This window comes from Ambystoma mexicanum, chromosome 6q, assembly GCF_040938575.1.
Source record: "Ambystoma mexicanum isolate Mex_15411 chromosome 6q, UKY_AmexF1_1, whole genome shotgun sequence".
In the NCBI taxonomy this organism is placed as follows: domain Eukaryota; kingdom Metazoa; phylum Chordata; class Amphibia; order Caudata; family Ambystomatidae; genus Ambystoma; species Ambystoma mexicanum.
Genome location: NC_090937.1, coordinates 917,552,391 through 917,577,713, shown reverse-complemented (window position 1 = coordinate 917,577,713; position 25,323 = coordinate 917,552,391). Strand labels below are relative to the sequence as shown.

At 44.4% G+C, this 25,323-nt stretch overlaps 1 protein-coding gene across 1 annotated transcript in view; it reads left to right on the top strand.

Moving 5' to 3' along the window:
* The window catches only part of HPGD (15-hydroxyprostaglandin dehydrogenase), a 541,068-nt gene extending 519,509 nt beyond the window's left edge, over positions 1-21,559 (top strand). Inside the window, exon 7 of the mRNA XM_069631435.1 lies at positions 19,416-21,559. Within this exon, the coding sequence (XP_069487536.1) occupies positions 19,416-19,548 (133 nt within the window). The 3' untranslated portion in view covers positions 19,549-21,559. The remainder of the gene's footprint in view (positions 1-19,415) is intronic.
* The last annotated feature ends 3,764 nt before the right edge of the window (positions 21,560-25,323 follow it).

Here is a 25,323-nt window from a genome sequence, read left to right as displayed (position 1 = left end):
TTTTCCTGTGACAAACGAGGTTAAATACCTGGGCTTTCAACGAAGATCATTCCCCTCGTCCCTCGTTAAAGAAGCTGGAAGACGGCCCAGAGAGCAAGATATCTCAATTGACTGGCCAAAGGAAAAAGATCATGAATAAATGTTGCAGATTCTCATTACTGCCACTATTTAAATTCTACAAAGCGAAAGTAACTCCAACAATTTTGTATGGAATGGAGTCCAATGCTATTCCACATAGTGAACTGGGTACATTTGGAGGGGCTTTTGTGGAAGAAGTTGTTCAATCTTCCAAGGTCCCTCCCAATGGGCCGGTTAAACTATGAATAGTGAATACAATCATTACGAATGTATTTGGACTGGAAATTGCGTTCACTCTATAGACGGGTGGTATTGCCGGGAAATAATTAATTTTATAAGGATATACAAGAACATCTGAAACAAGATAACTGTGTCTATCTAACAGACTTAAAAACTGATTCATGTGAGACCTTGTTGAAATGTGAGCAATCATAGACTGTCCTCATCGAAAATCCAGACTAGTGAAATGTGCTCTGCCGCAAATGAACTGGATCTTGACATGGGCAAGTTTCATAGAAATTAAATCATGTAAGCTAATCCCGATAAGTGACAAACCAAGAGGCTATGTCTGCCATCTATACGAAGATTCCCAGAACCCAGATGATGATCAGAACTCCTGTGGTTCTGACTAAATCTAACCGTGACTGAGGAAATTACGAGGATACGGTTGAATATGGAGCCTCGGGAGGGTTACTGTGATCTCTGTGGGGAAGGAATACCTCAAGATCTGAAACACTTCCTTATAACTTGTAGCTCGACTACAGTAGTCAGGCAAAAATATTTAGCACGTTTTGTACACCAGTAAGAATGGCTTAATACAGAAGAGTTCTGGGTGAGACTAACGGCAGGGAAGGACACTTATTAAATGAACTGAAGTTGGTGAAACCAATGGGATAACATGGTTTTATGTATTGATTGGAGACAAAGTTGTATTATACATTGTGTTTTTTCTTTGGAGACATTGTGTTTTTTCTTTTTGCTATGTATAATGGATCAGTCATTTTTTTCTCTTTTTCTTTGCTATGTAAATGGATTTGTTGTGAAAAGTCAGATTGTTGACTATAACACAAATAAAAAAATAAAAAAAATTCGTTGGAAGAGATATTGCAGTTGAACGTGAAGTACGTGTTGAATCATTCCAGTTGGAAAGTACACGTCGAAATACAGATTGTAATGTGGTCCAGTGAAAAATTCAACTCAGTTTAACACAAATCTTTTTCAAACCGGACCTTAAGGTACAGATTGCGTTCGTAACTGTAGCAGTGCACTAAATATACATAGCACTCTGTCTTAGCAATGCATTTATTTCATAAGCAAATCACACCTCTTCAATTATATGCATTAAGCAATTAAATCAGACGTGCCAATAAAATTAATGAAACTAGAAAAGGATGCTCTGACAGCAGTCAAAAGATAAGAAAACAAAGGCCCCGGGGGCATTATACCTGAGCAGAAAGGGCAACCTAATTTATCCCGGGTGTTCTCGTCACCCGGACAATGACCTCCCTCTCGCCTATGTACAAGGTCACACGTTGCGCGACCATGAAGTCCAAAAAAAGGCCATCTTTCAGCCAAGAAACATCCAATGACTGAGGAATCACACTTTTATTCAATCAGGGATGTACCTCTGTAACTGTGCCATTTGGAACTGACCTCTCATTTACATGTCTTTATTACGAATCTCAAATTGATGCAGCTGGAAAGCTAAAACAAGACCTTCATCCTGCACACCACCACCTTCTCCTATGCTAACACCAGGCATGGGGGGCGGGGAGGAGGATAACTAGTGGTTCTTAAAAACATTGCAAAGGAAACCTCTGACCCGCGCACAAGGAGTTAACAAACTGTTTTCATCCACTGAAGGGATTTGATTCCTAACCCAACGGTTTCATTTTCTCGAGAATCTATAACTGTCTGGAACCGTTGGTGGCTGGTGGCGCTCTTCCCTTTTCACGGATGATTTATTTCATTGACTTCAACTGTAAAATGAAAATAAAACCAGAAAGAGCAGTAAACCAGCAAAAAAGGGCTGCATGTTGCCAATCTCTGGGACCAGGTGCTACCCAGGCACCCCTTCATGGTGCAGTCATTTAATCACAGCAGAAAACAATCGGAAACGCTATTACTATTAATGAACACCACGCAAGTTATCAAGTCAATTGCTAACACAAACTCACCCGATAACGAGATTACTTTCCGATGGTTTCAGTATTTTTCTCCCTTTTGAATAGAGGACCGAGCAGCGGGGCACTCAATGCCCACAGCAACACAACAAGTCACAGCACAGTCTGCACATTTTTGTTCATTGCTTCGCTAAGTGCCTTCACTTTATCCTTTCTTATGAGCTCAAAACCTCAGCACACATACTGCCAACTAAGCCCCGCAGAGCATTCAAGACATGACGGCAAACTGCATAATTATGAGAAAAAATTCGAACAACTGGCTATTTTGAAAAGTGCTCACACATTCATAAAACAGTCTGATACAAAGCAGGCAGGTCACGTTTACAGCAGCCATGGCAGCACTGCTCACTTGCAAGGCCGGGGCTCGCTGCTTGAGTCCATGGAGCTTCCAGCATCCATCTTCCACCTACGGTACCCATGGACCTTCGTGCAGACACGCTGGTGAAACCAACATTGCTGCTGCAACCGGACACCTCCATGAACAACGCGGCAGGGTCAAGCCTAGAGCTCTCAGTCCTGCAGCCTGTCTCCAAGCTTTGCCTAATCAAAGAGAGTCAGTGTACACGCTCCAACACCAGGGTGAATGGAGATGACACAAAAAAAGGACAAATGGTCAAACTTGTAGCGCCTGTGATAATGAGCATGAACGGCATGCCGAGATTCCATAAGAAAGACACTAAAATGCAGGAAAAGCATGCAAGCTCTGACATATTTTCCAACAACAAGCAATATATAAAAGAATTCCAGAGATGGGCAGGAATGGGTGGAATTAGCATGGCTAGGGGCAGGGAATGGGAGGGATCAGTAACCAAACACCAAAAAACACTGGGCCTCATTATGAGGTTGGCGGTAACCCACCGGTGCCACCGGCAGGTTGCCGCCAACCCTGTAGCACTGTTTCCAGCGCCTGACTTCCCAGTGCCACCAGGACATTACAAGTCCCAGCAGATCTGGAAGTCAGGCACTGGAAAATGTTAGTCCCCATTACCGTGGCATCCCATAGGACTCCACGGGAATGGAGACTCGGAAGCAGGGTGTAAAGACTGGAGGGGGGTCTATACGTCTGCTCTCTATATGGCAGAGAAGAGGCACAGAGGACCGCAGCCAAGATTCTCTATTATTGGGACGTGGCCAAGCAATAAAGGACTAGCTTCTCAGGAGGTGATGCAGGCTGGTTGTTAAGTACAGTTTAGTCCCTACGCCCCCACAAAGGAATGCCCACACACTGTATTAGTTAAAACACAGTCTTTATATAATTAATATTCAAGGTTATGTACACTATCCCAATAACTCTCTTTCTGCTCAGAAAATCTACAATGGCAAATATATACAGTTCTAAAGTGGTACCACAATTGTTATCAAATCTCATTAAAGTGCATCAACTATACTCTGGTCAAATGTCACACAGATGACTTAATAAAGGCAACCAACAATAGACATAGGAGGAAAGCAGTTGGTTAGAACAATTGGCAGAATACTGGCCCCTACCACTAGACACAGTTCTGTGTGGAGATCCCCTCCCCCCCACCTGGGCAACATGTAGAATAAAGATATATCACAAGCCCAGTCCATATATTGTTCCCAAGAATCTTTCCAATAGTTCAGCAACCCCAAAGTACCTGGTGTTGTAGAGTTCCTCGTCGGGAAATTGACGGCCCTTCTTGAGTGCACTCCCTTTAAGGCAGGAGCCACGGGTCGTCGAACATCTTGTGATGAACACGGTGAACTACGGCAGTGAAGTGGCAGCTTTGTTCCTAGCGGTGCTCGTCGACAGGGAAGCGTAAACATCCTGCAAGGAAGAGGAGTGCGGGGCACCTCGATGTCTATAGTTTTGGACCGCAAAGAGTTTGAAGAACTGTGGCCCAGCAAGGGCGTGGAGTCATCGGCAACTCTGTGGTCTTTGGGTGACGGGAAACCCACCGGTGGATGCTCCTCGGCGCGCCGATGGCCTGGCCTTCTCTGGCAGGATGAGCATAAGGAGGAAGAGGAACAATCAGAAAAAAGAAATAGAGGACCAAAGTGTATGCGTGCGTTCATAGATAGAAACCAAGGATAAGGATGGTCTAATGCACAGATACACTTGACAATAGTACTCCCACAACAACATCGGTTTATCACAACATATAACACCAGTGAACACAGTAATCATGTGGCTGTCCTATGTGTCCTTTAAATGTGTAGGTGGTTCATAGACATCTTGGATTTCCAATTACATTTATCAACACTATTCTCCATTTATATAAGGACTAGCAGCATGTGTCTGTCTCAGTACAGTTCTATCAGAAAGGTTTCTGATAGACTTGCAGGATGGTGGTGCCCCTCCTGTTTGCCCTATATATTAAGCCACCCATCTCACATATCATCCAGGATGGAAATATTAACCCCTACACTGTTCCAGAGATCAATTGCACCACGCATATCAATTTTGTTGCTGGCGATATCACCCTTCTTACCTCTGGCCCAGTATCCATAATAGCAACAATGGACAATATTTGGGGGTAATATTGGAAAGTCTGGATGAGTGGTACTTAATTTCACACTTGTATCTTTTTTGGGCTAAATATTTCTATGTTCCATGACCAATATTTTAAAAAATCAACACACATTTCTTTGATTTGTGACAGCAACTGGCCAAGAAAAGCCATCAAATGGCTATACTTAGTAATGATTCGTAGTGGTTTACCCTTTCTAGATATGCAATATTGCTATTGAGCTGGATGAGAGAGGAAATAGCTTGGCCAATCAATTCTCAGATCCCTATCTCAAAAGTAATTCAACTACTTTTCTCACCGGCACAGCATAACATGTAGCAAAACAAGGTACTGCCGTGAGCACAGGTTGGGCTGAAAACATTCCTGACCATTGGCTACACATGCATAATGACATTATGGAGATTGCAATGCCAGTAATCACGAAGCATGCCCAGCTCTGGAATAGTGTGCATAGTTTTCCAAATATAACTGAGGTCTGGGTGAGACAATGGCCGTAGTTGTGAATTCTTTCAATAGGAAAATTATGTGAAAGAGATTTTTTAATGTTATATTCAAGTAAAAACTACATTGCTTAGGTTTTGGTAGCAGTTGGCTAGTTAAATATGAGCATTCATGATCTTGCATATCTATTCTTTGCCTATGCCAGTCTCCATGTATGTATTTTCCTCCTATTGTGAAACCATATTATTTTTATCTTTTATCAAACTTTGGGTATTTCTATGCTAGAGAACCTATGTTGTAAATGATTTCTTCATACCATATGGAACTTTCTGTACAGGAGAATTCTCCAGAATGGCTAATTTCCCTTACCTGTTGAGTCCCTCAACAGCTTTGGTGGATTTCTAGGGTCTAATCTTTTCACCTGGTAAGAGTGTGAGCCTTTCTTTCCCACTCTTACATGTGTTTTTCTGTGTGTTGTACATTTTATGCTCATGGGCTATGGAGTCTCACCCACCCCGTAGGCATCATCTTTTTACTGTGTGTCACACAGCACCTTTAGTGCAGTGACACAGGGTTGTCTTTTCAGACTTCCCACTTTAAACTCTATTTTCTGGCACTGACTACTGTCTCCAAGAAAATGTAAAGTTGCCATTAACTTTACTTGTCTTTGACCCAGTACAGCCTATCTTCCAATAGAGTGCTGGAGGGGTTAATAGTTATCCTTTTTTGTCTGTTTCTCATGGAACATTATTTTGTTCCCTTTCTCTAAGATTTGGCTGGTGGCAGTGGTATCTACCATTTTTATTCTACCTCGAGCTATGAAAATAGCCTCTGTACTGTTAGAGGCTATTGTGGTAGCCCCAAACTAAAACCCGGTAATCAACTTTTAATTTTACTTGGTTCCGGCCGAGTTGTTTCGCCTTATCTTTTTATAAAGGTTTTTCTAGTGTTTTACTCTGCGAGCCAAACCAGGTTTGGTTCCTTTGTTCGCCGTCCTTTGGCGGGCTTCTACACAAAAGCCCTCCTTAGGCGTCTGAGTAACTGGGTGGACAGGATGTGAGGGAGGGGTTTGAGGCCCCCTTCACAGGGTCTCCTTGGAGACCCAAGTCGCACTCTTGTTTGATTGGCCAGGTGGGGTGCTAAGGTGGGATTTATAAGGGTATAGACAAGGAGAGACCATTACTAAAGGTGCTTGGTCTGGAATTGTGCACTTCCAATTGTAATTCACTCTTCCATTTTAATACTTATGTTATTTGTGTATATTCTGCTGTGGTTGTTTCCCAAATGAAAAATAAGAATGAGGGATAAGTAGTAGAGATGATCAATATAATTATTTTGCTGAGCAAATGGGAACCTCAAAAACATCTGCCAAAACTGACTAGTGGAGAGTGTTAAATCCAAGAGGACATGGTGATTAGGGACAGGAGGAGTGGGGGCAACCCCCACAATGATCGATCTTTGGAAGCCTGTATTTTCAAAGGAAGGAAAACAATAACAGGTCGTCTACAGCAACTGTGGTACGGCAATATTGTTGCATTGAGAGTTGGCTATCATTAAACATTACAACAGTGATGTGATATTACTGGTGCCCACGGGCCGGTCACATGTAATGGAAAACGGGCACTAACTTGTATTGAGTCAAGGTGCTGTCTATGGGTCCATGTGAGCAAACATACAGCAATATTTTCTGTTTTAGAAGTCTGTGCTTAATTTGTGGGGCCCGTGTACCTTACATTTTAAGGTTAACAACAAAAAGGTTACATATTATGATTGATGCAGGCTGTGTTTAATTATATTAATCATCAGAGTGTAAGCTCCATTTAACATATATCTGATTGGGGGGTGGGTATGGAGCCAATGGCACACGACATGGCTTCCTAAGAGCTCCCGGCCCGAGCACGACAACCAAGAGAATAGAAGCGGTAAAAAAGTGTGGTTCAAATCACGACTCAACAATAAAGAAGGATGCAGAACAGAGAATAATGAGACGGAGTGTGAGCTCGCATTATGGCTCCGTCTATGCACACCAAGCTACGCTGTGAGGCGGGTGCTCATCTAATAGAGCTACCAAAATGGCAGATGGGGTCTGGCTCGCCGAGGTTCCAGAATGATGGGAGACCACTAAAAGGCGATGACCGCCTAATGCAGCCCTATACAGATACTGGTGCCTCTGCCGCACAAGCAGCATTAGTCGCCATCCTTCAGTCGCCAGCCGCTCCAATGGAGGAAGCAGCCCAGCGCTGCTCCGGAGACCCGGAGGTAGAGCTCTGACCCAAGCAGAGGCAGCCATCCACCCCAGTTGGAGAGAAACTGCAAACAGCGCAGGTAAGCCCTGAAGCAATGCTAAGGCATCGCTGATCGGGCTACCCAGATAAACCTACCGAGGTGGGGGCAGATCGATGTGTGAAATCAGAATTCCAAAGAACAGCACCAGACCCCCGCCGCTTGCAGCACCCCTAAAGGCATCAACACCCCTTCCACTCCGGAGACCCAGACGGAAGGGACAGAGCAATGCTGCAGTAACCGCGGGTGGAGGCAACTTTGTTTCCCAGAGATACCAACCGCCACTTAAAGTCCCAGCACTGCTGTAACAGCTCCGGGGGAGACACATGCACCCACTCTGGGAGCACTCGCATTTACCTACAGCAAGAGGCACGGAGGAAGTGCTGAGCTGTCCTTCATCACTGCACCAAGCTCTGCATTACCCTCCGACACAACTCATTTCCAGGGACAAAAGACAAATCAGCACAGCCTTAAATTATGTGAGCTTGGGGCTGGAAGGCTCCGATCAGGGGTAAATCCCCCTCCCCTTGTCCTTGAACCCCAACCGAGCTGGAGAAAATACAAAGACAGGGCCATCGATAAGCCCAGATAATCAAGTAAGGCTGCCTGGAGAGCATGAGAGCACCGACTTGGAAGAACTACAGGGGGGTTGAAGCGCACACGGCACTCTAGGCCCAGCAACATCTGCAACGCTGCTTATTGAACAACTAAAACAGGACGGTACAGAATCCACAAACAACTCTCCGCTCGTCATCCACACAAGCCCACCTCACAGGGGTAATGCCCGAAAGGGAGGGAAGTGTCAGCGGAACCCGCCAGGAACGCAAGGTTTAGCAAGCAGAACGAAGATTCACGCAAGAATCACGCTGCAGCACATACACAGACAGAAGCAGTAGCAACACAACACGGCACACGACTACGGCAGAAGGGCCTGCCCGGACACTCCTCCACAAACTTCAACAACGAAGGGAAAAATGGAGGAGAAAAAAAACAAAGCAGCAAAGCAAATAGACATATCCTCTCTATTGGCAGCACCTGCCATGGAGAAGATGAAGCGGGGGGAACGGACGTAGACACTGACCAACGGAGGAGATCCAGAGCCCACCAGCAACTCTCCTGCAAAAGCGTTAACCAAACAGACCTCCAGGACCTGCTGGTAGCCATGACTAAAGAATACCAAAAGGGCACGGAGGAATTAATGAGGAAAATCACCAGTTTGGACAGGCGCATGGACGAGGTGCAAAGCAGAACCGCAGAGATTGAAACCACACTATGCGACCAGACATACTAGATCGGGGAAGGCACAGACAGGATAACGGCACTGGAAGCTAGATGCAAGTCCCTGGAAGCAAGGAGACTCAGAAATCGGGGCATGCCAAACTCCATCACAGAAGCAGAACTGGGCGACTTCAAGCAGTACCTCTTATATTTTATTCTGACGCTGCCTGATGGCATCCCACCAGAACTCAATAGGGTGCACAGAACCAGATGAAAACAAGGATTCGCCCCCCCCCCCACCCGAGCATCCTGGCAAGAGTGCACTTCTATAGGATTAAGAAAGAGATAATGCAAGAAGCCATTAACTCCACGCGCATCCAATTTAGGGACGCATTCATCATGCTCTATCAAGACTTAGCCGTACCTATGCTGCTGAAGAGGAAATCCCTAAAACCGCTATCGGAATGGCTGCGGGAAAAGAAAGTGCTGTACCGGTGGGGTAACCCCACCGCACTGAACTTTAACCTGGAAGGCAAGCAGTGGCAAATCTGCACCGTAAAAGAAGCGGAAAGACTCCCCGCTGGGGAGAATGAAAACGCCAAAGAGGGAACATCACACAATCAGATCACGTTAAGAGACACTGCGAAACCTTGTACCCGGGTGGACCGAAGATGCAGGATCAATGGCCCAGTCCACAAAAGCAAGATAAGCGACCAAGACTGAGAAGTAGTAACTCCCCTTTTCATAAGGACGCCTCGCTTCTGGGGCCACAGTGCTCGTACCTCAGTAGGTCCCCAGGGCTCTGCCCACAAACAGGCGGCCACCCGCTCCGCAGGGCTCTGGCAATTTACCTCCCGAATTTCCACTGTTGAGCAAATGTTGTGAACAGGGGAGGAGGTAATTATGGAAGACACCTGCGATAGGTACTCAGTGGAACATTGTACAGATCGAAAGCAATTACTATGTTTACCTATGTCCGCAAGAGGCCCTGTTGGCCTGTATTAAGGTTGGTTGTGCAGGCTTTGAGCCGGTTGCCCCGTAGGTTGAGGGCTGTGCTCTACTGCTCACTTTCCATGGGGGGGGAGGGAGGATGGGGAAAGTTTGGGGAGAGTTTGATTCGAGGGAATGGTCAAGAGGGAACAGGAGGAACATGAAATTACTTTATCAGAGAGGCAGACGGGCAAGCAACAGGGGTAACCTTAATTCCACTCTGGGACACGCAGGTGTGGTATGGGGATGGATGAGCATAGCAACTGGGAGTAAACATGGCAGTTGACACTAACAAATAATTACGTATGGTAACATGGAACGTGCAGGACCTCAGTTTCCCAGGGAAAAGAAAATCAGTGGAGCACAGACTAGCCCAACTCTCCACCGACATAGTATGCCTGCAGGAAACTCACCTCCGGGAAGCGGATGAAAAACAGATTCCCTTTAACCAATACACGGGGTGCTACTTCGCTACAGCATGGGAGAAAAAGAGTGGGGTGGCTCTAATATTCAGCCTGGAGGTCCCCCTCACACGAGTCACAGTAAAGTGAGATCCAATGGGGAGATATCTGCTAGTAAAGGGCCTCCTCCTCGAAGAACCACTAACTGTGGCCTCCATATACTGCCCAAACAGCGTGCAGGATCGTTTCCTCTCCAATATCCTCCCAGATATGAACACATTCACAGAGGGAGCTGACTTCAACCTAGTCCCAGACCCACACAGCGATAAAACATTACCACCTACAAGGGAAGATTCCTCACAGGCAATATGGTTCGCTCAATTCCTCAGGGAAACAGGATCAATAGACACCTGAAGACGCACTAATGAAGAGGTCCATGTTTACACATTTTACTCCCACGTCCACAAGGGACTTTGTAGAATAGACCTAATGCTGATGTACAGTGCACTTTTTCCCTATATCTAAGAGGTCCACATCCATCCTAGATTGCTATCAGATTACGCCCCAGTAATGGCCCATGTGCAAGTCCAGGGTCTCCCAAACCCACTACAAAGACACTGGAAACTATAAGACTCCCTACTACAAGACACAGCAATCAGAAGCGAACTATCTGAGACACTCACCTGTTACTTTAGGGAAGAAAACGCACTGGGGTGCTCTGAAGTAAGGGTCTGGGATGCAATGAAACCAGTGGTGCGGGGAGTACTGATTAACTGCTCTGCAAAGGAGAAGGGGGCAACTACAACAGACCAGATTAGAGGAGAGGGTGGCGTAGCTGGAAAAAAGGTTAAAAAAACACCAAACCACTAAAATAGGCAGAGAACTTAAACAAGCAGAATCCACTCTGGAAATGCATCTGCCCGATAAATCATCCCGAGCTCTAGCGTATACCAAACAATACTACTATATGAACAGCAACAAAGCAAATCGGATTTTGGTATAGAAGTTTAAAAAGCTACACACCCGAAATAACATCCAAACACTTAGAGGCCAAGATGGAACAACCTGGTACGCGGAGGGGGATAAGATGGAGGCAATGGTAAGCCACCATAGGGGAATCATGTTGGGAACCCCAACGGAGAAAGTGGCACAAATCTGCTACTTGAAAGCCACCCAGAATAGGGAAACCCTGCCCCAACTAGAACCCATTGAGCACCCAATCACAACCAAGGAGATAACGGAAGCAATCAAATCCCTAAAAAATGCAGTCCCAGGCCATAACGGGTTTACGGCAAAGTTCTATAAAACATTTGCTCACATCTTAGTCCCCCAACTCGCGACACTATTTAATTCCTTCCTGACAACAGGAAGCTTTACTCCCTCTATGGAAGAATCCTTAACAGTGCTTATCCCAAAGCCAGGAAAGGATCCAGAGCAACGTGCCTCCAATTGGCCTATAACACTAATGAACAATGAAGCTAAGATCTTTTTCGAAAACTTTACCAACCAGACTGGCAAGAGTCCTCCCCGAACTAATCCACCCAGACCAAATAGGGTTCATTCCGGGGTGCACCACGCAGGACAACATCAGACGCACCCTAAACTTAATTGAGAGCGTAACCAGGACAGGGAACGAACTAGCGGTGATCTCACTTGACGAGGCGTTTGACTTGTTAGATGGGAGACAGACAGCAAGTTCAAACAGCGGTTTATTACAGCCAAAACCAACAGGGATCTGTACAACAATAGAAGAAATCAGTGGATGTCTCAGCCTCCTCTGGCTCATGGGCCATTTTTGTGGCTTCATGACGTCAGAGTGACGGTACAATCTGGGCCCTTATGCAGAAAACCTATAGTTGTCTGGGATTGGGTGTTGAGTTATAGTCCATCTATAGTGTATTCTCTACATGTTAGTCTACTGGCTCTCGCATGTCGGGTGGCTGGCCTCGTCCATCCCCAATTATCTAATTCTACACAATGTTGCAGTGTGAGGGTTTTACCATTGGTTCTTATCCATTGCTACCCACTCCTGGGGGCCTGAACTGTGATTGGCTAGAGCTGATCTCCCTAGGCTTGGGATCTGCATGGTTCTCAAGGTAATAAGAGTGACTATGTGTCAGTATTGTAACTTATGTGCACCACCTTAGACCATGAGGGTACCCATTCACATCGTGCAACACGTGCCTACATTGAAACGCCTTTGTTGCATGCTTCTGTCTGGAGGCGTGGGATCGAGTCTCTTCCCCAGCTCTGGTTTCGGTTCATCATCAGAGTCGACTGAGTCACGTGTTCCGAGACCATGGCCTCATTACAAATGTGCCTTTCCGGGAACAATGGTGCTGGTAAACCTACTGGCACCATTGATTCCGGACCGGTACACTACAACTCTGCAGGTGGATGATGTCCTGCCCGCCAGTGCCTGTGTTTCCGTGTCCCCATTCCCATGGAGTCCTATGGGTTTCCATGGGAATGGGGACTAGCAACATTACTGGTGCCTGTCTTCCCGGCCACCAGACTTGGAAGAGCCCGGGGGCACCGGGAAGTCAGGCACGGGCAATTTTTCCAACCTGTGAAAAACAGTAATTTTTCACAGGTCCAGCTGTAACCCGCCGGTAGCACCAGCAGGGTTACCGCCGGACCCGTAATGAGGCCCCATGATTTGGAGATTCTGCAGCTCTGAATTAAGAGGAATTATTTGTATTTACTGCAGATGGTGTTACTGTCGTTCAGGGAATGGAATGTTGTTTGTATCTAGTGGCCTTGGCAGTGGCCTTGTCAGCGGGGTCCTGTCTCACAAGTTTACACTTGTCCAGCTTAAATTCGCCTCAGCTGATGGCTTGTGGCTTACTGTAATTTTCCTAAGCCATAACATGGCTTCTACATGTTCATGTTGTCTATACTCCCTATATGTTAGTAACACTGGAATGTCCGGTCCCATAGGTGCTCCTGCAGTTCCATAAGGTTAATTGCAAGCTTCATTCAGGATCTCTTGCTTCTTGCGGTTTCTGCGTTGCTACATTTAAACTAGTGACAAAATGATAAAGTAATGGCAGTATATAGGTGTAGCTGTCCTCTAACTATAGAACTGCACATTTGTGTTATTCATGTAATCGAGTGCTTGTTTGTGTTTCACTGTGCGGGTGGCATGTGTACTTCCTGTCTAACGCTGCTACATCGTGGTGTCTGCTTCTTGGCGCTTTAGTCAATACTGTCAATTGAAGTCTCCTTAGTTGCGGCTTGAGGGTCTTCATCTACCTTGGGCAGGGTTTGTACTACAGCTGGTCTGTAAGGTTAGCTGAGTTGGTACCTCTCGACCTACTTATCAATGATTGGAGCACTAGGAACTGGTCCGAAATAGTATGGGCGTTCACGATATCTTTGGTTCTTCTTCTGCATCATATACCTCATTGGAGTGGGAGGAGGGGGTGATTTTGCCCATTCCTCTTCAACCCACTTTGACTTTTGCCCAAGATTTATTAAATGGGGACTAGCCAATTATCAACACCCCACCACTTCCCAGAGAATAAACGGCACCAGATCCTCAAAATTGGCTATTTCCAGAGGCACACGTCAAGGATGCCTCCTCTCATCGTTAGTATTCGCACTCTCTATGTAGCCTTTTGCCACCAGACTACGCGACAATCCACGCATACAAGGCCTAAAGGTGGGCGGCAGCTGCTACAAAGTTGCCATGTATGCGGACAACATGCTCCTCACCCTAACCCAGGTAGATGACTCATTGGAAGCTCTCTGGCAAGAGATTGAGGCATTCAGTGAAGCATCAGGGTTTAGGGTCAACTACACTAACTCAGAGGCCTTATGTATTAATATCTTGCAGAAGTACAGAGAAGCACTGGCAGGCAGACACCACATCCCCTGGACCAAATCCCACATCACTTACCTGGGGGTCCAGCTCCCAAATAAGGCTGAATAAGGATTTCCAGCTAATTTCCCACAACTATTCAGGGAGTTGCACAACGACCTGGAGCGCTGGCACAAACAAGAGGTGTCATGGCTAGGAAGAATCATGGCCCTGAAAATGAACTTGGTCCCAAGACTATTCTACCATAGTCTAGCCCTCCCAATCACGATCCCTTAGAGAATGCTCCAAAAACTGCAAAAAGGTTTACTAAAATATGTATGGATTAGGGAAAGACCATGAATAGCCAAGCGAATCATGTTTTGGGGCACGGGCATGGGTAGCGTGGGGGTGCCGGACGTCACCAGATACTCTCTTGCAGTGCAACTCTCACAGGCCTTTGCATGGCAGGCAACCTCCAACCAGCCCCGCTGGAAGCAAATGGAGGAATCATGGAGCCCAGAGCCACTTGCAACCCTACCACACACCACAACGACATGGGGGCCCCCAAACACAAGCCCATTAACATCCACCAAAAAACACAGTTGAATGCAGGAGCAGGGCAGCTCGCAAATGGGACAACAGGGCTCTCTGGGACCCCTTACCCTGATATGGAACAACCATGAATTCACCCCGGGACCACCCAGGAGGGCCTTGACAAGTAAAGGGAAGGGGCACTAAACCGATTAGCAGACTTTTTCATCAATGGGGCCCCACTAACATTCGGGGAGTGTAAGACGAAATTGCAGCTCACAGAATCTGAAAGATTCTGGTACACGCAACTTAGGCACTGGATGTCACAAAGCAAAACAAAAACATATGGGGCAAGGAGCTCACCGCGCTAGAGCGCACCCTAACAGCATTGGCTCCCAAAGTGAAAATCTCACTTCTCTATAGGCTACTCGACAAATCCGAACCCAATAAGAAAGAAAACTACATGCTCAAATCGGAGAGGGACTTCGGGCGAGAACTAGGGTTGGAAGATTGGGGATGCATTTGGTCCCGAATGCACAAGAGCTCTAAATGTATTATGAACAAGGAGGGGGCAGTGAAGGTGTGCTGTAAGTGGTATCTGTCCACAAAAATTATAAACAAAAATAACCCAGCAATACCGCCACAATGATGGAGGGGCTGTCCAACAACAGGCTCACTACTACATCTATTATGGTCATGCCCAAAGTCAACCTGATTTTGGCAACAAGAGGTGCTGGAACAGATCCAACTAATCACGGAATTGACAATTCCATGGGACCCGGGAATTGTTCTACTGCGGGAAATGGGCTTTCCCACTGACGGATCACCTGGCGGACCTATGTACGCCCTTGCTCACAGTAGCTAAAATCACCATAGCCCGGCTATGGAAACAGGCCGAGGGCCCGGTGCTCCCTATGTGGCGGCGAAATGCTGGGACACAGTAGTTGCAGAAAAAATAACCGCCAACCGCATGGGAAACATGGGCAGATTTTATAGCACATGGTTACCGTTTCTAGACTACACAGACATTTCAGGGAATGGCCGACCAGCCTCCCGCGCTCCGGTGGTGCACGAAGCACTACCCATCTACCCCCTCAACTCCCCCCTCCTTCCGCTCTCTCCCATGAACCCCTCTCATAGTTCCCCCTTCCAGAAGCAGTAGAGTAGTAAGGAGCTTGAGGTGAGGTAAGGCAAACAAGGAAAGCAAGGACAAAGTGCATCGCAAGAATAATGGAACAGAGGAGAGATTGGCATGGGGGCAGTTAATAGGGGTATAAATAAAGTAATAATATGAAAACCTCATTAAAATCGAAAACACGGGAATAGGCAATGAAAAGAGTCAAAATGCAAAAAAACAGACATAGCAAGAAAAGCGGAACCATAGGAGAGACAAATCGAGAAAGATGAGTGTGATAAGCTGCAAAAAAAGAAAAAAATAGAAAATAAATGATAGGAGGGGTTTTGGATTGGGATGGAGGCACCCACATATTACAAGAAATGGATCTCCCCCGGAGTTCTGTGAAGTTCTAAAGGAACTTGACCTTTAACCTCGTACCTCTAAAGGATTAATGAACTCCTTAGTGCCTTTCAGTATCCCAGTAGCTTACATTTGGGGGTACTTTACTCCATATATAGTACTTTCTAAAGAATCCAGAAAGAACTACTCTTTATGAATTATGTTATGAACTAAGGCGGTGATTCTTAAAGATTTGCACCGGAGCTAATGCAGAGGTGACATTGAGCATCTCTGATTTTCTACTGCCATCTCATACCTGGTTCACAATGCCTAAAACTGAGCAAATCTAAAGGTGCCTGGAGCATGTACAAGTTACTCACAAAGGCCAAACTCAAAAGTGCTCCGGGCATCTGCAGATGTGTTCCAGTTTGAGACTTGACAAATCCCCGTTAACATAGTAAGCGCATATTTAGTTTATCCATATGACCTCATTATTATTGTGGAACTAAAAATATATTTTTAAATGGATGCCTTTTTTTTATTTACGGATCTCAACACTGTATGTTGCTATTAAAAAGAGGGGGTCACTTATTATCTATAGACTGTCATATGTTACATAGTCAGCAGTGGTTATTCTGTTTGCAAGTGTGTAGGTCTGAAAAGTACAGTGGTGACAATATAAAAAAACAATCCTACCACTACACATCATGAATCATATCTTTTTTTAGGGCCAAGTTGCCTGTTGTATTATATACATTCTTTTCTGGCTGTAAGCTCACGCAATGTTGAGAGCTATTTGTTATCACCACAGTCGGATGAGTAACTGTAGTGCTCTTCTATATGGGGATGAGTGTCATTTCATCATTAACCCCCGGCGGCCTTAATCATGTGCTTAGTTATGCCAATGATTTTTTAAGAGAAGCATAGGTACAAGTTAAAGAAAATCAAAATGTTTTTGGAAAACAAGGGACCAACACAATGGGTTTTTTATACGGTGAGAGAATTGAGGTGGTCGACTCATGCACGTACCTTGGTCTTCTGTTCACGAGGAAGGGTTTATGGTCCAAACGTATGCAGCTTCAGGCAGAGAGGACTGCCCTCAGGCAGAAGGGGCTTCTTTGGTTTTACTTTCAGGGACTTGACAAATGCTCGGACGTTTTCAAAATTAGGGTCTCATCTATGATCCTATACGTGTGTGAAATCTGGGGATACAGAAATTATAAGTCCCTGGAACTAGTCTAGAATAAATGTATACGTCAAATGATGGGCCTTCCTCACCCCCCGCCCCCTCCTCCCCAAACCCCACAGTAGTGCCATGAGACTCGAGTTAGGGATACAGAGTATAGAGTCAATAGCCCGTGCAAGATATTTAACCTATTTCCTAAAGCTGAAAATGGGCATTTCCACTAACCCTAACACTTTTGCTGGGTTTTCAGAGCTGGAGACCTCAGTTTTAAGTAATAAGTATAACTGGTACTGAGAAGCTGATGGCCTTTGGCATGATCTGTTAGGGTCCAGTAGGGACCACACTAACCTAGGCTTTATAAGTCATGTCAAATCAACAGTTTAAGTCTGGCCTAGATCAAGGGCAAGTGAATCAGACATGTTATACACTCTCCTCGTTGAAAACATAGGCAGAGCTGAAGGTGTACACATCAAGCCAGGGATGTAAGATAAAGTCACATGCTTGTAGGAGGCTGCTGATAATGGCGAGGTTGAACCTGCTACCCCATAACAGGCGAAACAGCTTGGTAAATGGCTCCCAAAAATGTTTTTTTGTGGCCTGGGGCATGAAAAAGACATGGTACATTTTCTTTTGCTCTGCCCTCGCTACTGGAATGAGCGGATGGAAGGGTTGAGACCCTTTTTCTTGACTAACACAATTAGATCTTGTATTGAAGCAGTGCCCATTTTAATTAACTGCGATGGCCCACTGTTTTTGTAGACTCTAGCTGAATCTGTATGTATAAAACACGTAGGTATGTTTCCGTACTAAGCTGATGCAATTCATCAGCCGTTAGGTTGCCCTCTGCTGTCCAAATGGCAAAGCTATCATTTTAACAAACAGAATGAGCACGGTTCTCTGCGGTCTCCTTCACTTTCCAGTACCGCAAACATTCGGAATAATTTCAAGTTACTTCTTTCCACCCCCGCTTCTCTTCACAAAGGGCACAGCGGTTTCCAGTGTCAATGAACAGTTAATCAGGGGCTCAATGTTGCAGTCTCTAAAGAGCGAAACGCTGTAGGACAAATCCCTCCTCACAAGCTAAAACTGAAAGTAGGTGCTGTAATTGTGCTACTGCGCAATCGTATGCCATCACGGGGACTATGCAATGGAACAAGGTTGATAATTACTCATCTACAAAGGCACATCATAGAGGCCAATGTAATCGGTGGAACTTAGATACTGTTCTTATACCGCACATACCTCGCATACCATCTAATACTTATATGCCTTTCAAATTCAAAAGAAGACAGTTACCTATACATTTAGCCTTTTCAATGAACATTAATAGGTCACAGAGACCTACGCCCACTTCCTGGAAGCGATTGGTGGTAGTTCCGATATTTGAGAAGGGGCACAGAAGTGACGCTATGAATTACCAACGATATTGACCTCTAAGATCTGCTAGAACGGGTCTGTTACACAGGGAACAGCTAGTACTTAAAAATAGCTTTAAAGATACCAACTAATTCTGTATAATGAATTAGAAAGTTATGGATTTCATTTGTTTTAATACTTTTGGTCAACTGGATGACTTATTAACAAAACCGTGGTGGGAATATCTGTTGGGTTGATTTTATATGTTTTGTATCAAGTTACTAATTGAATACTGACTTTTAAGTGCATTGTGTTATATTGTACTTGTACAACTACTTTGGTGTTAATGAAGAAATCTGGTTAAACAATAAAGTAAGTAAGGCTGAGGGAGACCGTGGGAAATTGCAGATTGTGAGCCACACTCAGGGCTTTCACTAAGTTTACTGCATCCACAACTCTCTCTCCTTGCCACCCACCCCAACTCGGGCACTACCGGCCTATATCCCAAATCCCATTCATCCTCCTTCATATAAAAAACTGTTTTCACTTAAACTTTGTCTCCCTCCTTCTCTGACACATCACTTCGCTCATGTTGTGCGTCCATTGAAATAGAAAATATAGCTTTTTAACTCCTTTTTCTTTTTTCCATGGCAGCCATGTTGCATTGGGCTCTTTCTGTTCGCTGATGTAAAGAAGCTTCCCAGCGATCGTCTTTATTACATAAAAATAACAATAGCACGCCACTGATGCTTTGCCTAGTGACTTATTGCAATACACCACTCGGCAGCATGTAATACTGACTGGTACAGCCTGTCCCTGAAAGCTTTATCAACAAGCGTGCATGATGAAAAACGTTTTTACGATATGTGCAATTGGAATTGTAACAGTTATTTATTTGATTATGTGCGTCAGTCTCTCGACAAAGAATAGCTTCAAGTAAGTAATATAGAGGACAAGGGTTTAAAAAATAATGTATGTTTTCTCTTTGTTTTCTGTAGTACATCAATTATTGCAGAAGGACTGATGAACCTAATTGAAGACGACGCTTTAAATGGAGCAGTAATGAAGATCACGACGTCACAGGGGATTCACTTTGAAGATTACAGCACACCTTATAAAACGAAAGTGTAATGGCCATTAATTGAGCACTTTGAGTCGAGAAGGGGTGTTATTGCTAGAAAAGAAGATATGAGACCAAATAAAGCAATAATGTACAGTCAGAAGTATACAGCTTGTATAGAAAATGGGTGCACCCCAATTGATTGAAAAATGTTGTATACACTGGTTTGAGCCTAGTGATGTTTGATTTACTGTCCTTAATATGTGAATGACCTATTCATGACAAACAGGAAATGTACATTTTTACATTTGTTAAAGCTTTGTTGAAATGCAGAATGTGCCATATGTTATATCAAAAGTATTCAATGAAATAAAGCATACTAGGACAAGCATGTATAAGATATAATGTGCATGCTTGTCTACATAGTATCCATTTAGTCCGTTTGTAATATGGGTTGAAATGTTCACAGTTTCCACCACAAATGACCCACAAAAGCTGCTCCATACAGAAATACCTTAAGCGCAGTACAAGGTTAAAGAAAATGATGCCATTTCTTTGAATACTAATCTTGAATAGTTATCCCATTTTTTTCTAAAACAAATGTATGTATGCATGGGATTTGAAAAATGCAAACTTGGCCAGGAAGCAACAAAGTACTGTATGTTGAGTATGCTACTGGGGGTTAGCAGACAACCTGGAATGGGCAGGGAAGAGCTCTGAGGGGAGAAGTAGAGTTGAATGAAGTGGTCAAATGTGAAATGATTCGTTTTCTGGTTGTCATGAAAGTGGGACTTGTCGCAATTTATAACCTTACTGTACAGAGTAAGGTCAATTCATCTCTTTTAACTCTCCGTGGTACTATTTGCACTCCTTATTTGGACTATTAAGCATTATCTGAGGGATGAGTACATTTTTTGGGACCAAAGATATCTATATTTTTCTACATGATTTGGAAAGCATATGTCAATTTACTTCAAATGCAATTGATAATTGAGTTTTTTTTTTAAATGTTAATTTAACCATTTCTTTCCATGAATGCAGTTTGGGACCATTATCTCTGCAGCTCTCCCTAAAACATGGTTTCAATTATGTAGCATCCAAATAAGCTGTAGTTAGTTGTACATTTAATATTTAACCAGAATATAAATATATCTAACATATTATGCGCACAATAGTAGGATGTAGAAACCTGCTAGCTATTGGCACAGCAACATTTACAAAACTGCACACCACACATAAAATCAAGACAAGCCGTTGATGTAATTCTCATTCGTACCACCACTCTTTGGGGGGTTTTATAACACCCGCTGTGAGCTAATTCACATCTTCATTCTGTGAATTTAGTGGACAGTAAGTGGATCCGTTGAGAGCACAGGGAAGTTATAGCCAGGCAGAAACATCGGCTTCTAAAAGCTGAATATCATGGCGCATGAAACATACTTAAATAGAAAGTGGGTCGTTCTAATTGTAACATAATCGAGTTCCTAGCCTCAGTGATTAGAATACCAATGGGGCAGGCTGTGGGTAAATGCCTAATGTGATTCTTGCTTTTGAGTAAAGCAAATGCCTTTGCATGGGATGAAGTCTGGTATGAAGATTGTGCAGCTTCCAAGAGAAACCCAAAAATGTATTTGTCAATTCGGTGTAATCAGGGTTGTAGCCAGTATTCAGTTGGTAAACTATAATCCTATTTCAAAATGTTTGGACATCCATGATTCCAGTCCCCTCTAATGCTGTGATATTCTCAAACATGTTGTGATGTTGCATATTTCAGCTCACTCAACAAGTTAGGGAGACTGTTGTGCACATGGTTCAGTTATGCGTTTGTTAATTAAACCACATTTTCCGATTTTTCTGACAGATTTCAATTATGCTACGGTTTTTTTCTTTTTTTATGGAGAAAACATTTGTGATTTCGAAATGTTCTAACAATTCCTAATCAAAATGGAGGCATATGTGAAGGAAAGGTTTTATGGGTAAAAATAGCGTTGGTTCATCTTCGTGCATAATGATGGCTTTGTGTCTGTTCTGTGCTGCCCAACAGAATTTCTGTTGATAATTAAAGGTAACGTTGATGCCGAATGAAGCTGATTTGAGGGTTCTTTCTATCAAATGGCACTGTATTATTGAATGTGGAGGGATCATTATTTGGGCCTGATTTACAGATAGTTTTGCATGGCCCAAATGCACTTTGCAATGAAAAAGTGCACTTTGTGCCACGCAAAACTAATTTTGCCGATTCATGGACCAGAATCCATTCACAGATTAAATCATGCGTCCGCGCTAAGTGGAAAGGACCCAAATGTTACAGCCACCCGTGATCAGGTGCAAAGTAGGACTACACCGTGAAATCCCAAGTATAAAAGGGCAATGCAATCCTAGAGAAATGTCACAACCTTGCCCGTTCCTGCCTAGCTCGCATTCATAATACTTCATGGAAGGAGGAGGAGAAGGATGAGGAGGGCCAGAATCTTGAATTAATGCGCAGCAATATTCGGTATGCCGCATGATGAATGGGAATGGCACATACCATTTCCCCCCACGTCATAATTGATTTGGTCAGGGAGTGGAAGAATGACTTGGTGTCCCTCACCATGTGCTCACACCCAATACCACCCCTGGTGAAAGTGATATCTGCCTTGCACTTCCTGGTCACTGGCACATTCCACGGGTTCACAGCCATGGTTGGGGGTATTTAACAGCCCACACAATCACGCTGTCTCCAGCAAGTCTTGCGCTGCATTATAGCATGCGTGCAAAGCCACATAGATATGCTGCGCACCCTGCAGGCAAAGCAAAGAGTGGCTCATGAATTATATGCAGTTGCCTACTTCCTGCGGGTTCTTCTGGCCATTGATTACACACATGTGGCACTTCAACCTCCATTATTCATAGAAAATGTAATTTGGAATAGAAAAAATTGGCATTCAATCAATGTGCAGGTCATCTGTGATGCGAAGGGGCATATCATGCAGGTGAATGCAAACTACCTTGGATGTACCCACGATAGCCACAGATTATGTCATTGCCCCATCCACCAGGCACTGGCATCTGGACATTTTGGCAACAAGTAGATCATTGGTGAGTATCAGCCATCACACGCACACAAACATGCTGATTGGGTCACATCCAATACATACCACTCTAATATTACATACCATTAAAAGAATTTGAATATTGTCATTTAAAGGGGACGTTGCCTACCCGCTATCACCATTCATGATGCTGCCAATCCAATGTAGCTGACATCTCCACTAAGAGGTGTAGTGGAGCGCACATTTGGAGTGCTGAAATCACGGTTCCGCTGTCTTGACCCTTCAGGTGTAATATTAGTGTATGCACCACATGTTGTATGAAAATATGTTGTATCCCAATAGAGGTGCATGAGGGGTTGGGTCCACAGCCACAGGCAGTACCCATACCCTTAGCAGGCCAACGGGTGAGAGAACAGCACATACGCAATGAGCTTATTCAGACATACTTCTCATGAAAGGAATCCTGTGTGGAAGGCACTGTAATGGTTTATTGAGAGGTCACCCTCAACACAGGGAGTTCCTTCCCTCCCCACTCAAGGCGTTATGAAACAAACTGTTTAATGCATTATTTTCTTCAGCCCTACTTCAGACGCATATCATGCCCCTTGGATCATCCCCCCCGAGCTAACAATGAGCCAAGAACAAGGCCGATGTACAAGAAATATATTTGTATTTATTTAAATTAAAAGTTATAGCATTTGCAAAACTACACACCGACCCTCTTTGTGTCTCACCATTAATTTCTTGTTACACAAATCAATTCTACAAATTAGTTAAGAAAAAAACCCAAATTGCAAGTCTTTACTGTCTACAAATTTCACTTCAAGAAATAATTAAACTGAAGAATAACCAAAACAATAATACATGTAGTGCTGTGCAATTTTGATTTTCCTGCACGCTTATAAGCTAGCAGTTTATTTTCACAAATTTGTCTGAAAGCATATGGCAATTATTTCACCCACACTTTCACTTTAAAATACACAGAGGGTGATTTAGCGGTTGGTTTTTTACCCCCCCCCCAATATGGTCTGAGTTTGGGAAGTCTGACCGGAAAACTGGATTTCAGACCTCCCTCCACTGAAAGGCATGCGTTGGGGGAAGCTAGATGGTAAAAATTGGGATGATTTGATAATTTTGGATTTTCAGACTCAATGTTTCTTCTGATTTTGGACTGGTGTAAAGTTTTAGGGTCTTCCCTTCCAGTGTAGATTGCCACTTATAACTGGGAGGAAGGTTGATTTTCAAGAATGGAGAAGAGTTCCCATCACTAATTTGTTCTACTACACAGAAGACAGTGATGTCTGGGACTAAGTTATTCTTGAAATGGAACTCTACATTCTCAGAAAGTTAATCAATTGCGTCACAGGTACCATTCAGGCTTACATAATTGGTACTCATTTTTAATTTTATAGGGGGGTTTGCCTGAGTCCAGAGGACCTCGTTTACACAGTCTATCCAAGGTGATAACCTTCTCAGGAGATCATTCCCCAGTAATCAAGGTGTGCCCTCTGGAGTCACAACTATCACCGGATGTTTCAGCCGATGCCATCCATTTATTTTTTCTCCAGATCCGAAACCCCTTAGACGGAAATATAATTCCTGTTGAAATTTTGGACTTGTCCAGGAAGTGGTGTGAGGGGAATTTGGTGGCCCGCCCATCCTGAGTTTAGTTGGTCAAAGGACAGGTGGGTGGCTTGGGATCCAGTATCACCAGGGCTGATAATTCCCACTGACCCTGCACCTTAATTAGTGCATAAAATCAGCAAAGAAAGTGAGAGTTATTTGACAGCTCTGTGGTCATTTTCTTAATATTGAACTTCAACATTGCGATCTTAGGCAATATTCTGTTTGAGTTTCGGGAATCTATAGATCAAATGTTGCAACTCACCATAATAGTTGTTGGGGAATCCTCCTTTTCCCCGGCTCATTGGCCGTACCACGTTACCTGGCAACAGTTCTCAGAACCGTCATTGGAGAAAGGACAACCCCTCCATTTCAATTCTGTGTGGATCACATGTTTGGGGTTGAATAGTTTCTGGTTCTGAGTTGGTCTCCATACTTACCCTGTCCCACTCAAGGTCTTTTGGAACCCATTTTTCTTTGGGAAGCATCCCCCAGTTTTTGAAAGAGAAGGTCTGTTTACCTTAGTCCTCCAGGGATTCTTCTCTTTCAAAGGGGATGATCTGGACTACCTCCACAAATTGGGTTCTTCTTTGGCCTCTCCTACGTACCCTTTGCTCTTTGGGTTGTAACATTTCGGGGGTAGAAGAGACTTTTTCAGGCTGAGAGGATCTTAGTGGTTCTGTTTGGGTGAGAAAGGAAGCTTTCTCTAGGGCTTGGCATCTCCCCTCCACAGGGCCCCCTCTGCAGGAGCCTGTGGGTTGTCAGACATTGCCCCACTGGTGGATCGGACCTGGGGTTTGGAGAATTCTGGGAAGCAGGGTTAGGTTGAGAATTAGACTGAGCCCTCAGCATGCGCCCCAGATCATCGATCAGTTACTGAACCTATTGCTCTAGTTGTGAGACCTTGTCTGGGTGTTAGCGAGGTCTCAAGTCATACCTCTGCGGTTCCCAAAAAGTGTAACTGTCCCTTATGCCGGATCTATTGTCCTGGAATCGGGGAGAGAGAGGAGGATTGTTTTGGAAGTTCTGGTTTGGGGGATATCTGGGGAAAAAGTTCAGATTGGGAGATGCAGTGATTCTTCTCTCCCGATGTAAGTTTAGAGGGAAGTTTCCTGGGGCAGTACTTACCTGATTAGCCCCCACTTGGGCCGGGGGAGTGTATACATACCCCAGGATTGGTTTTGTACC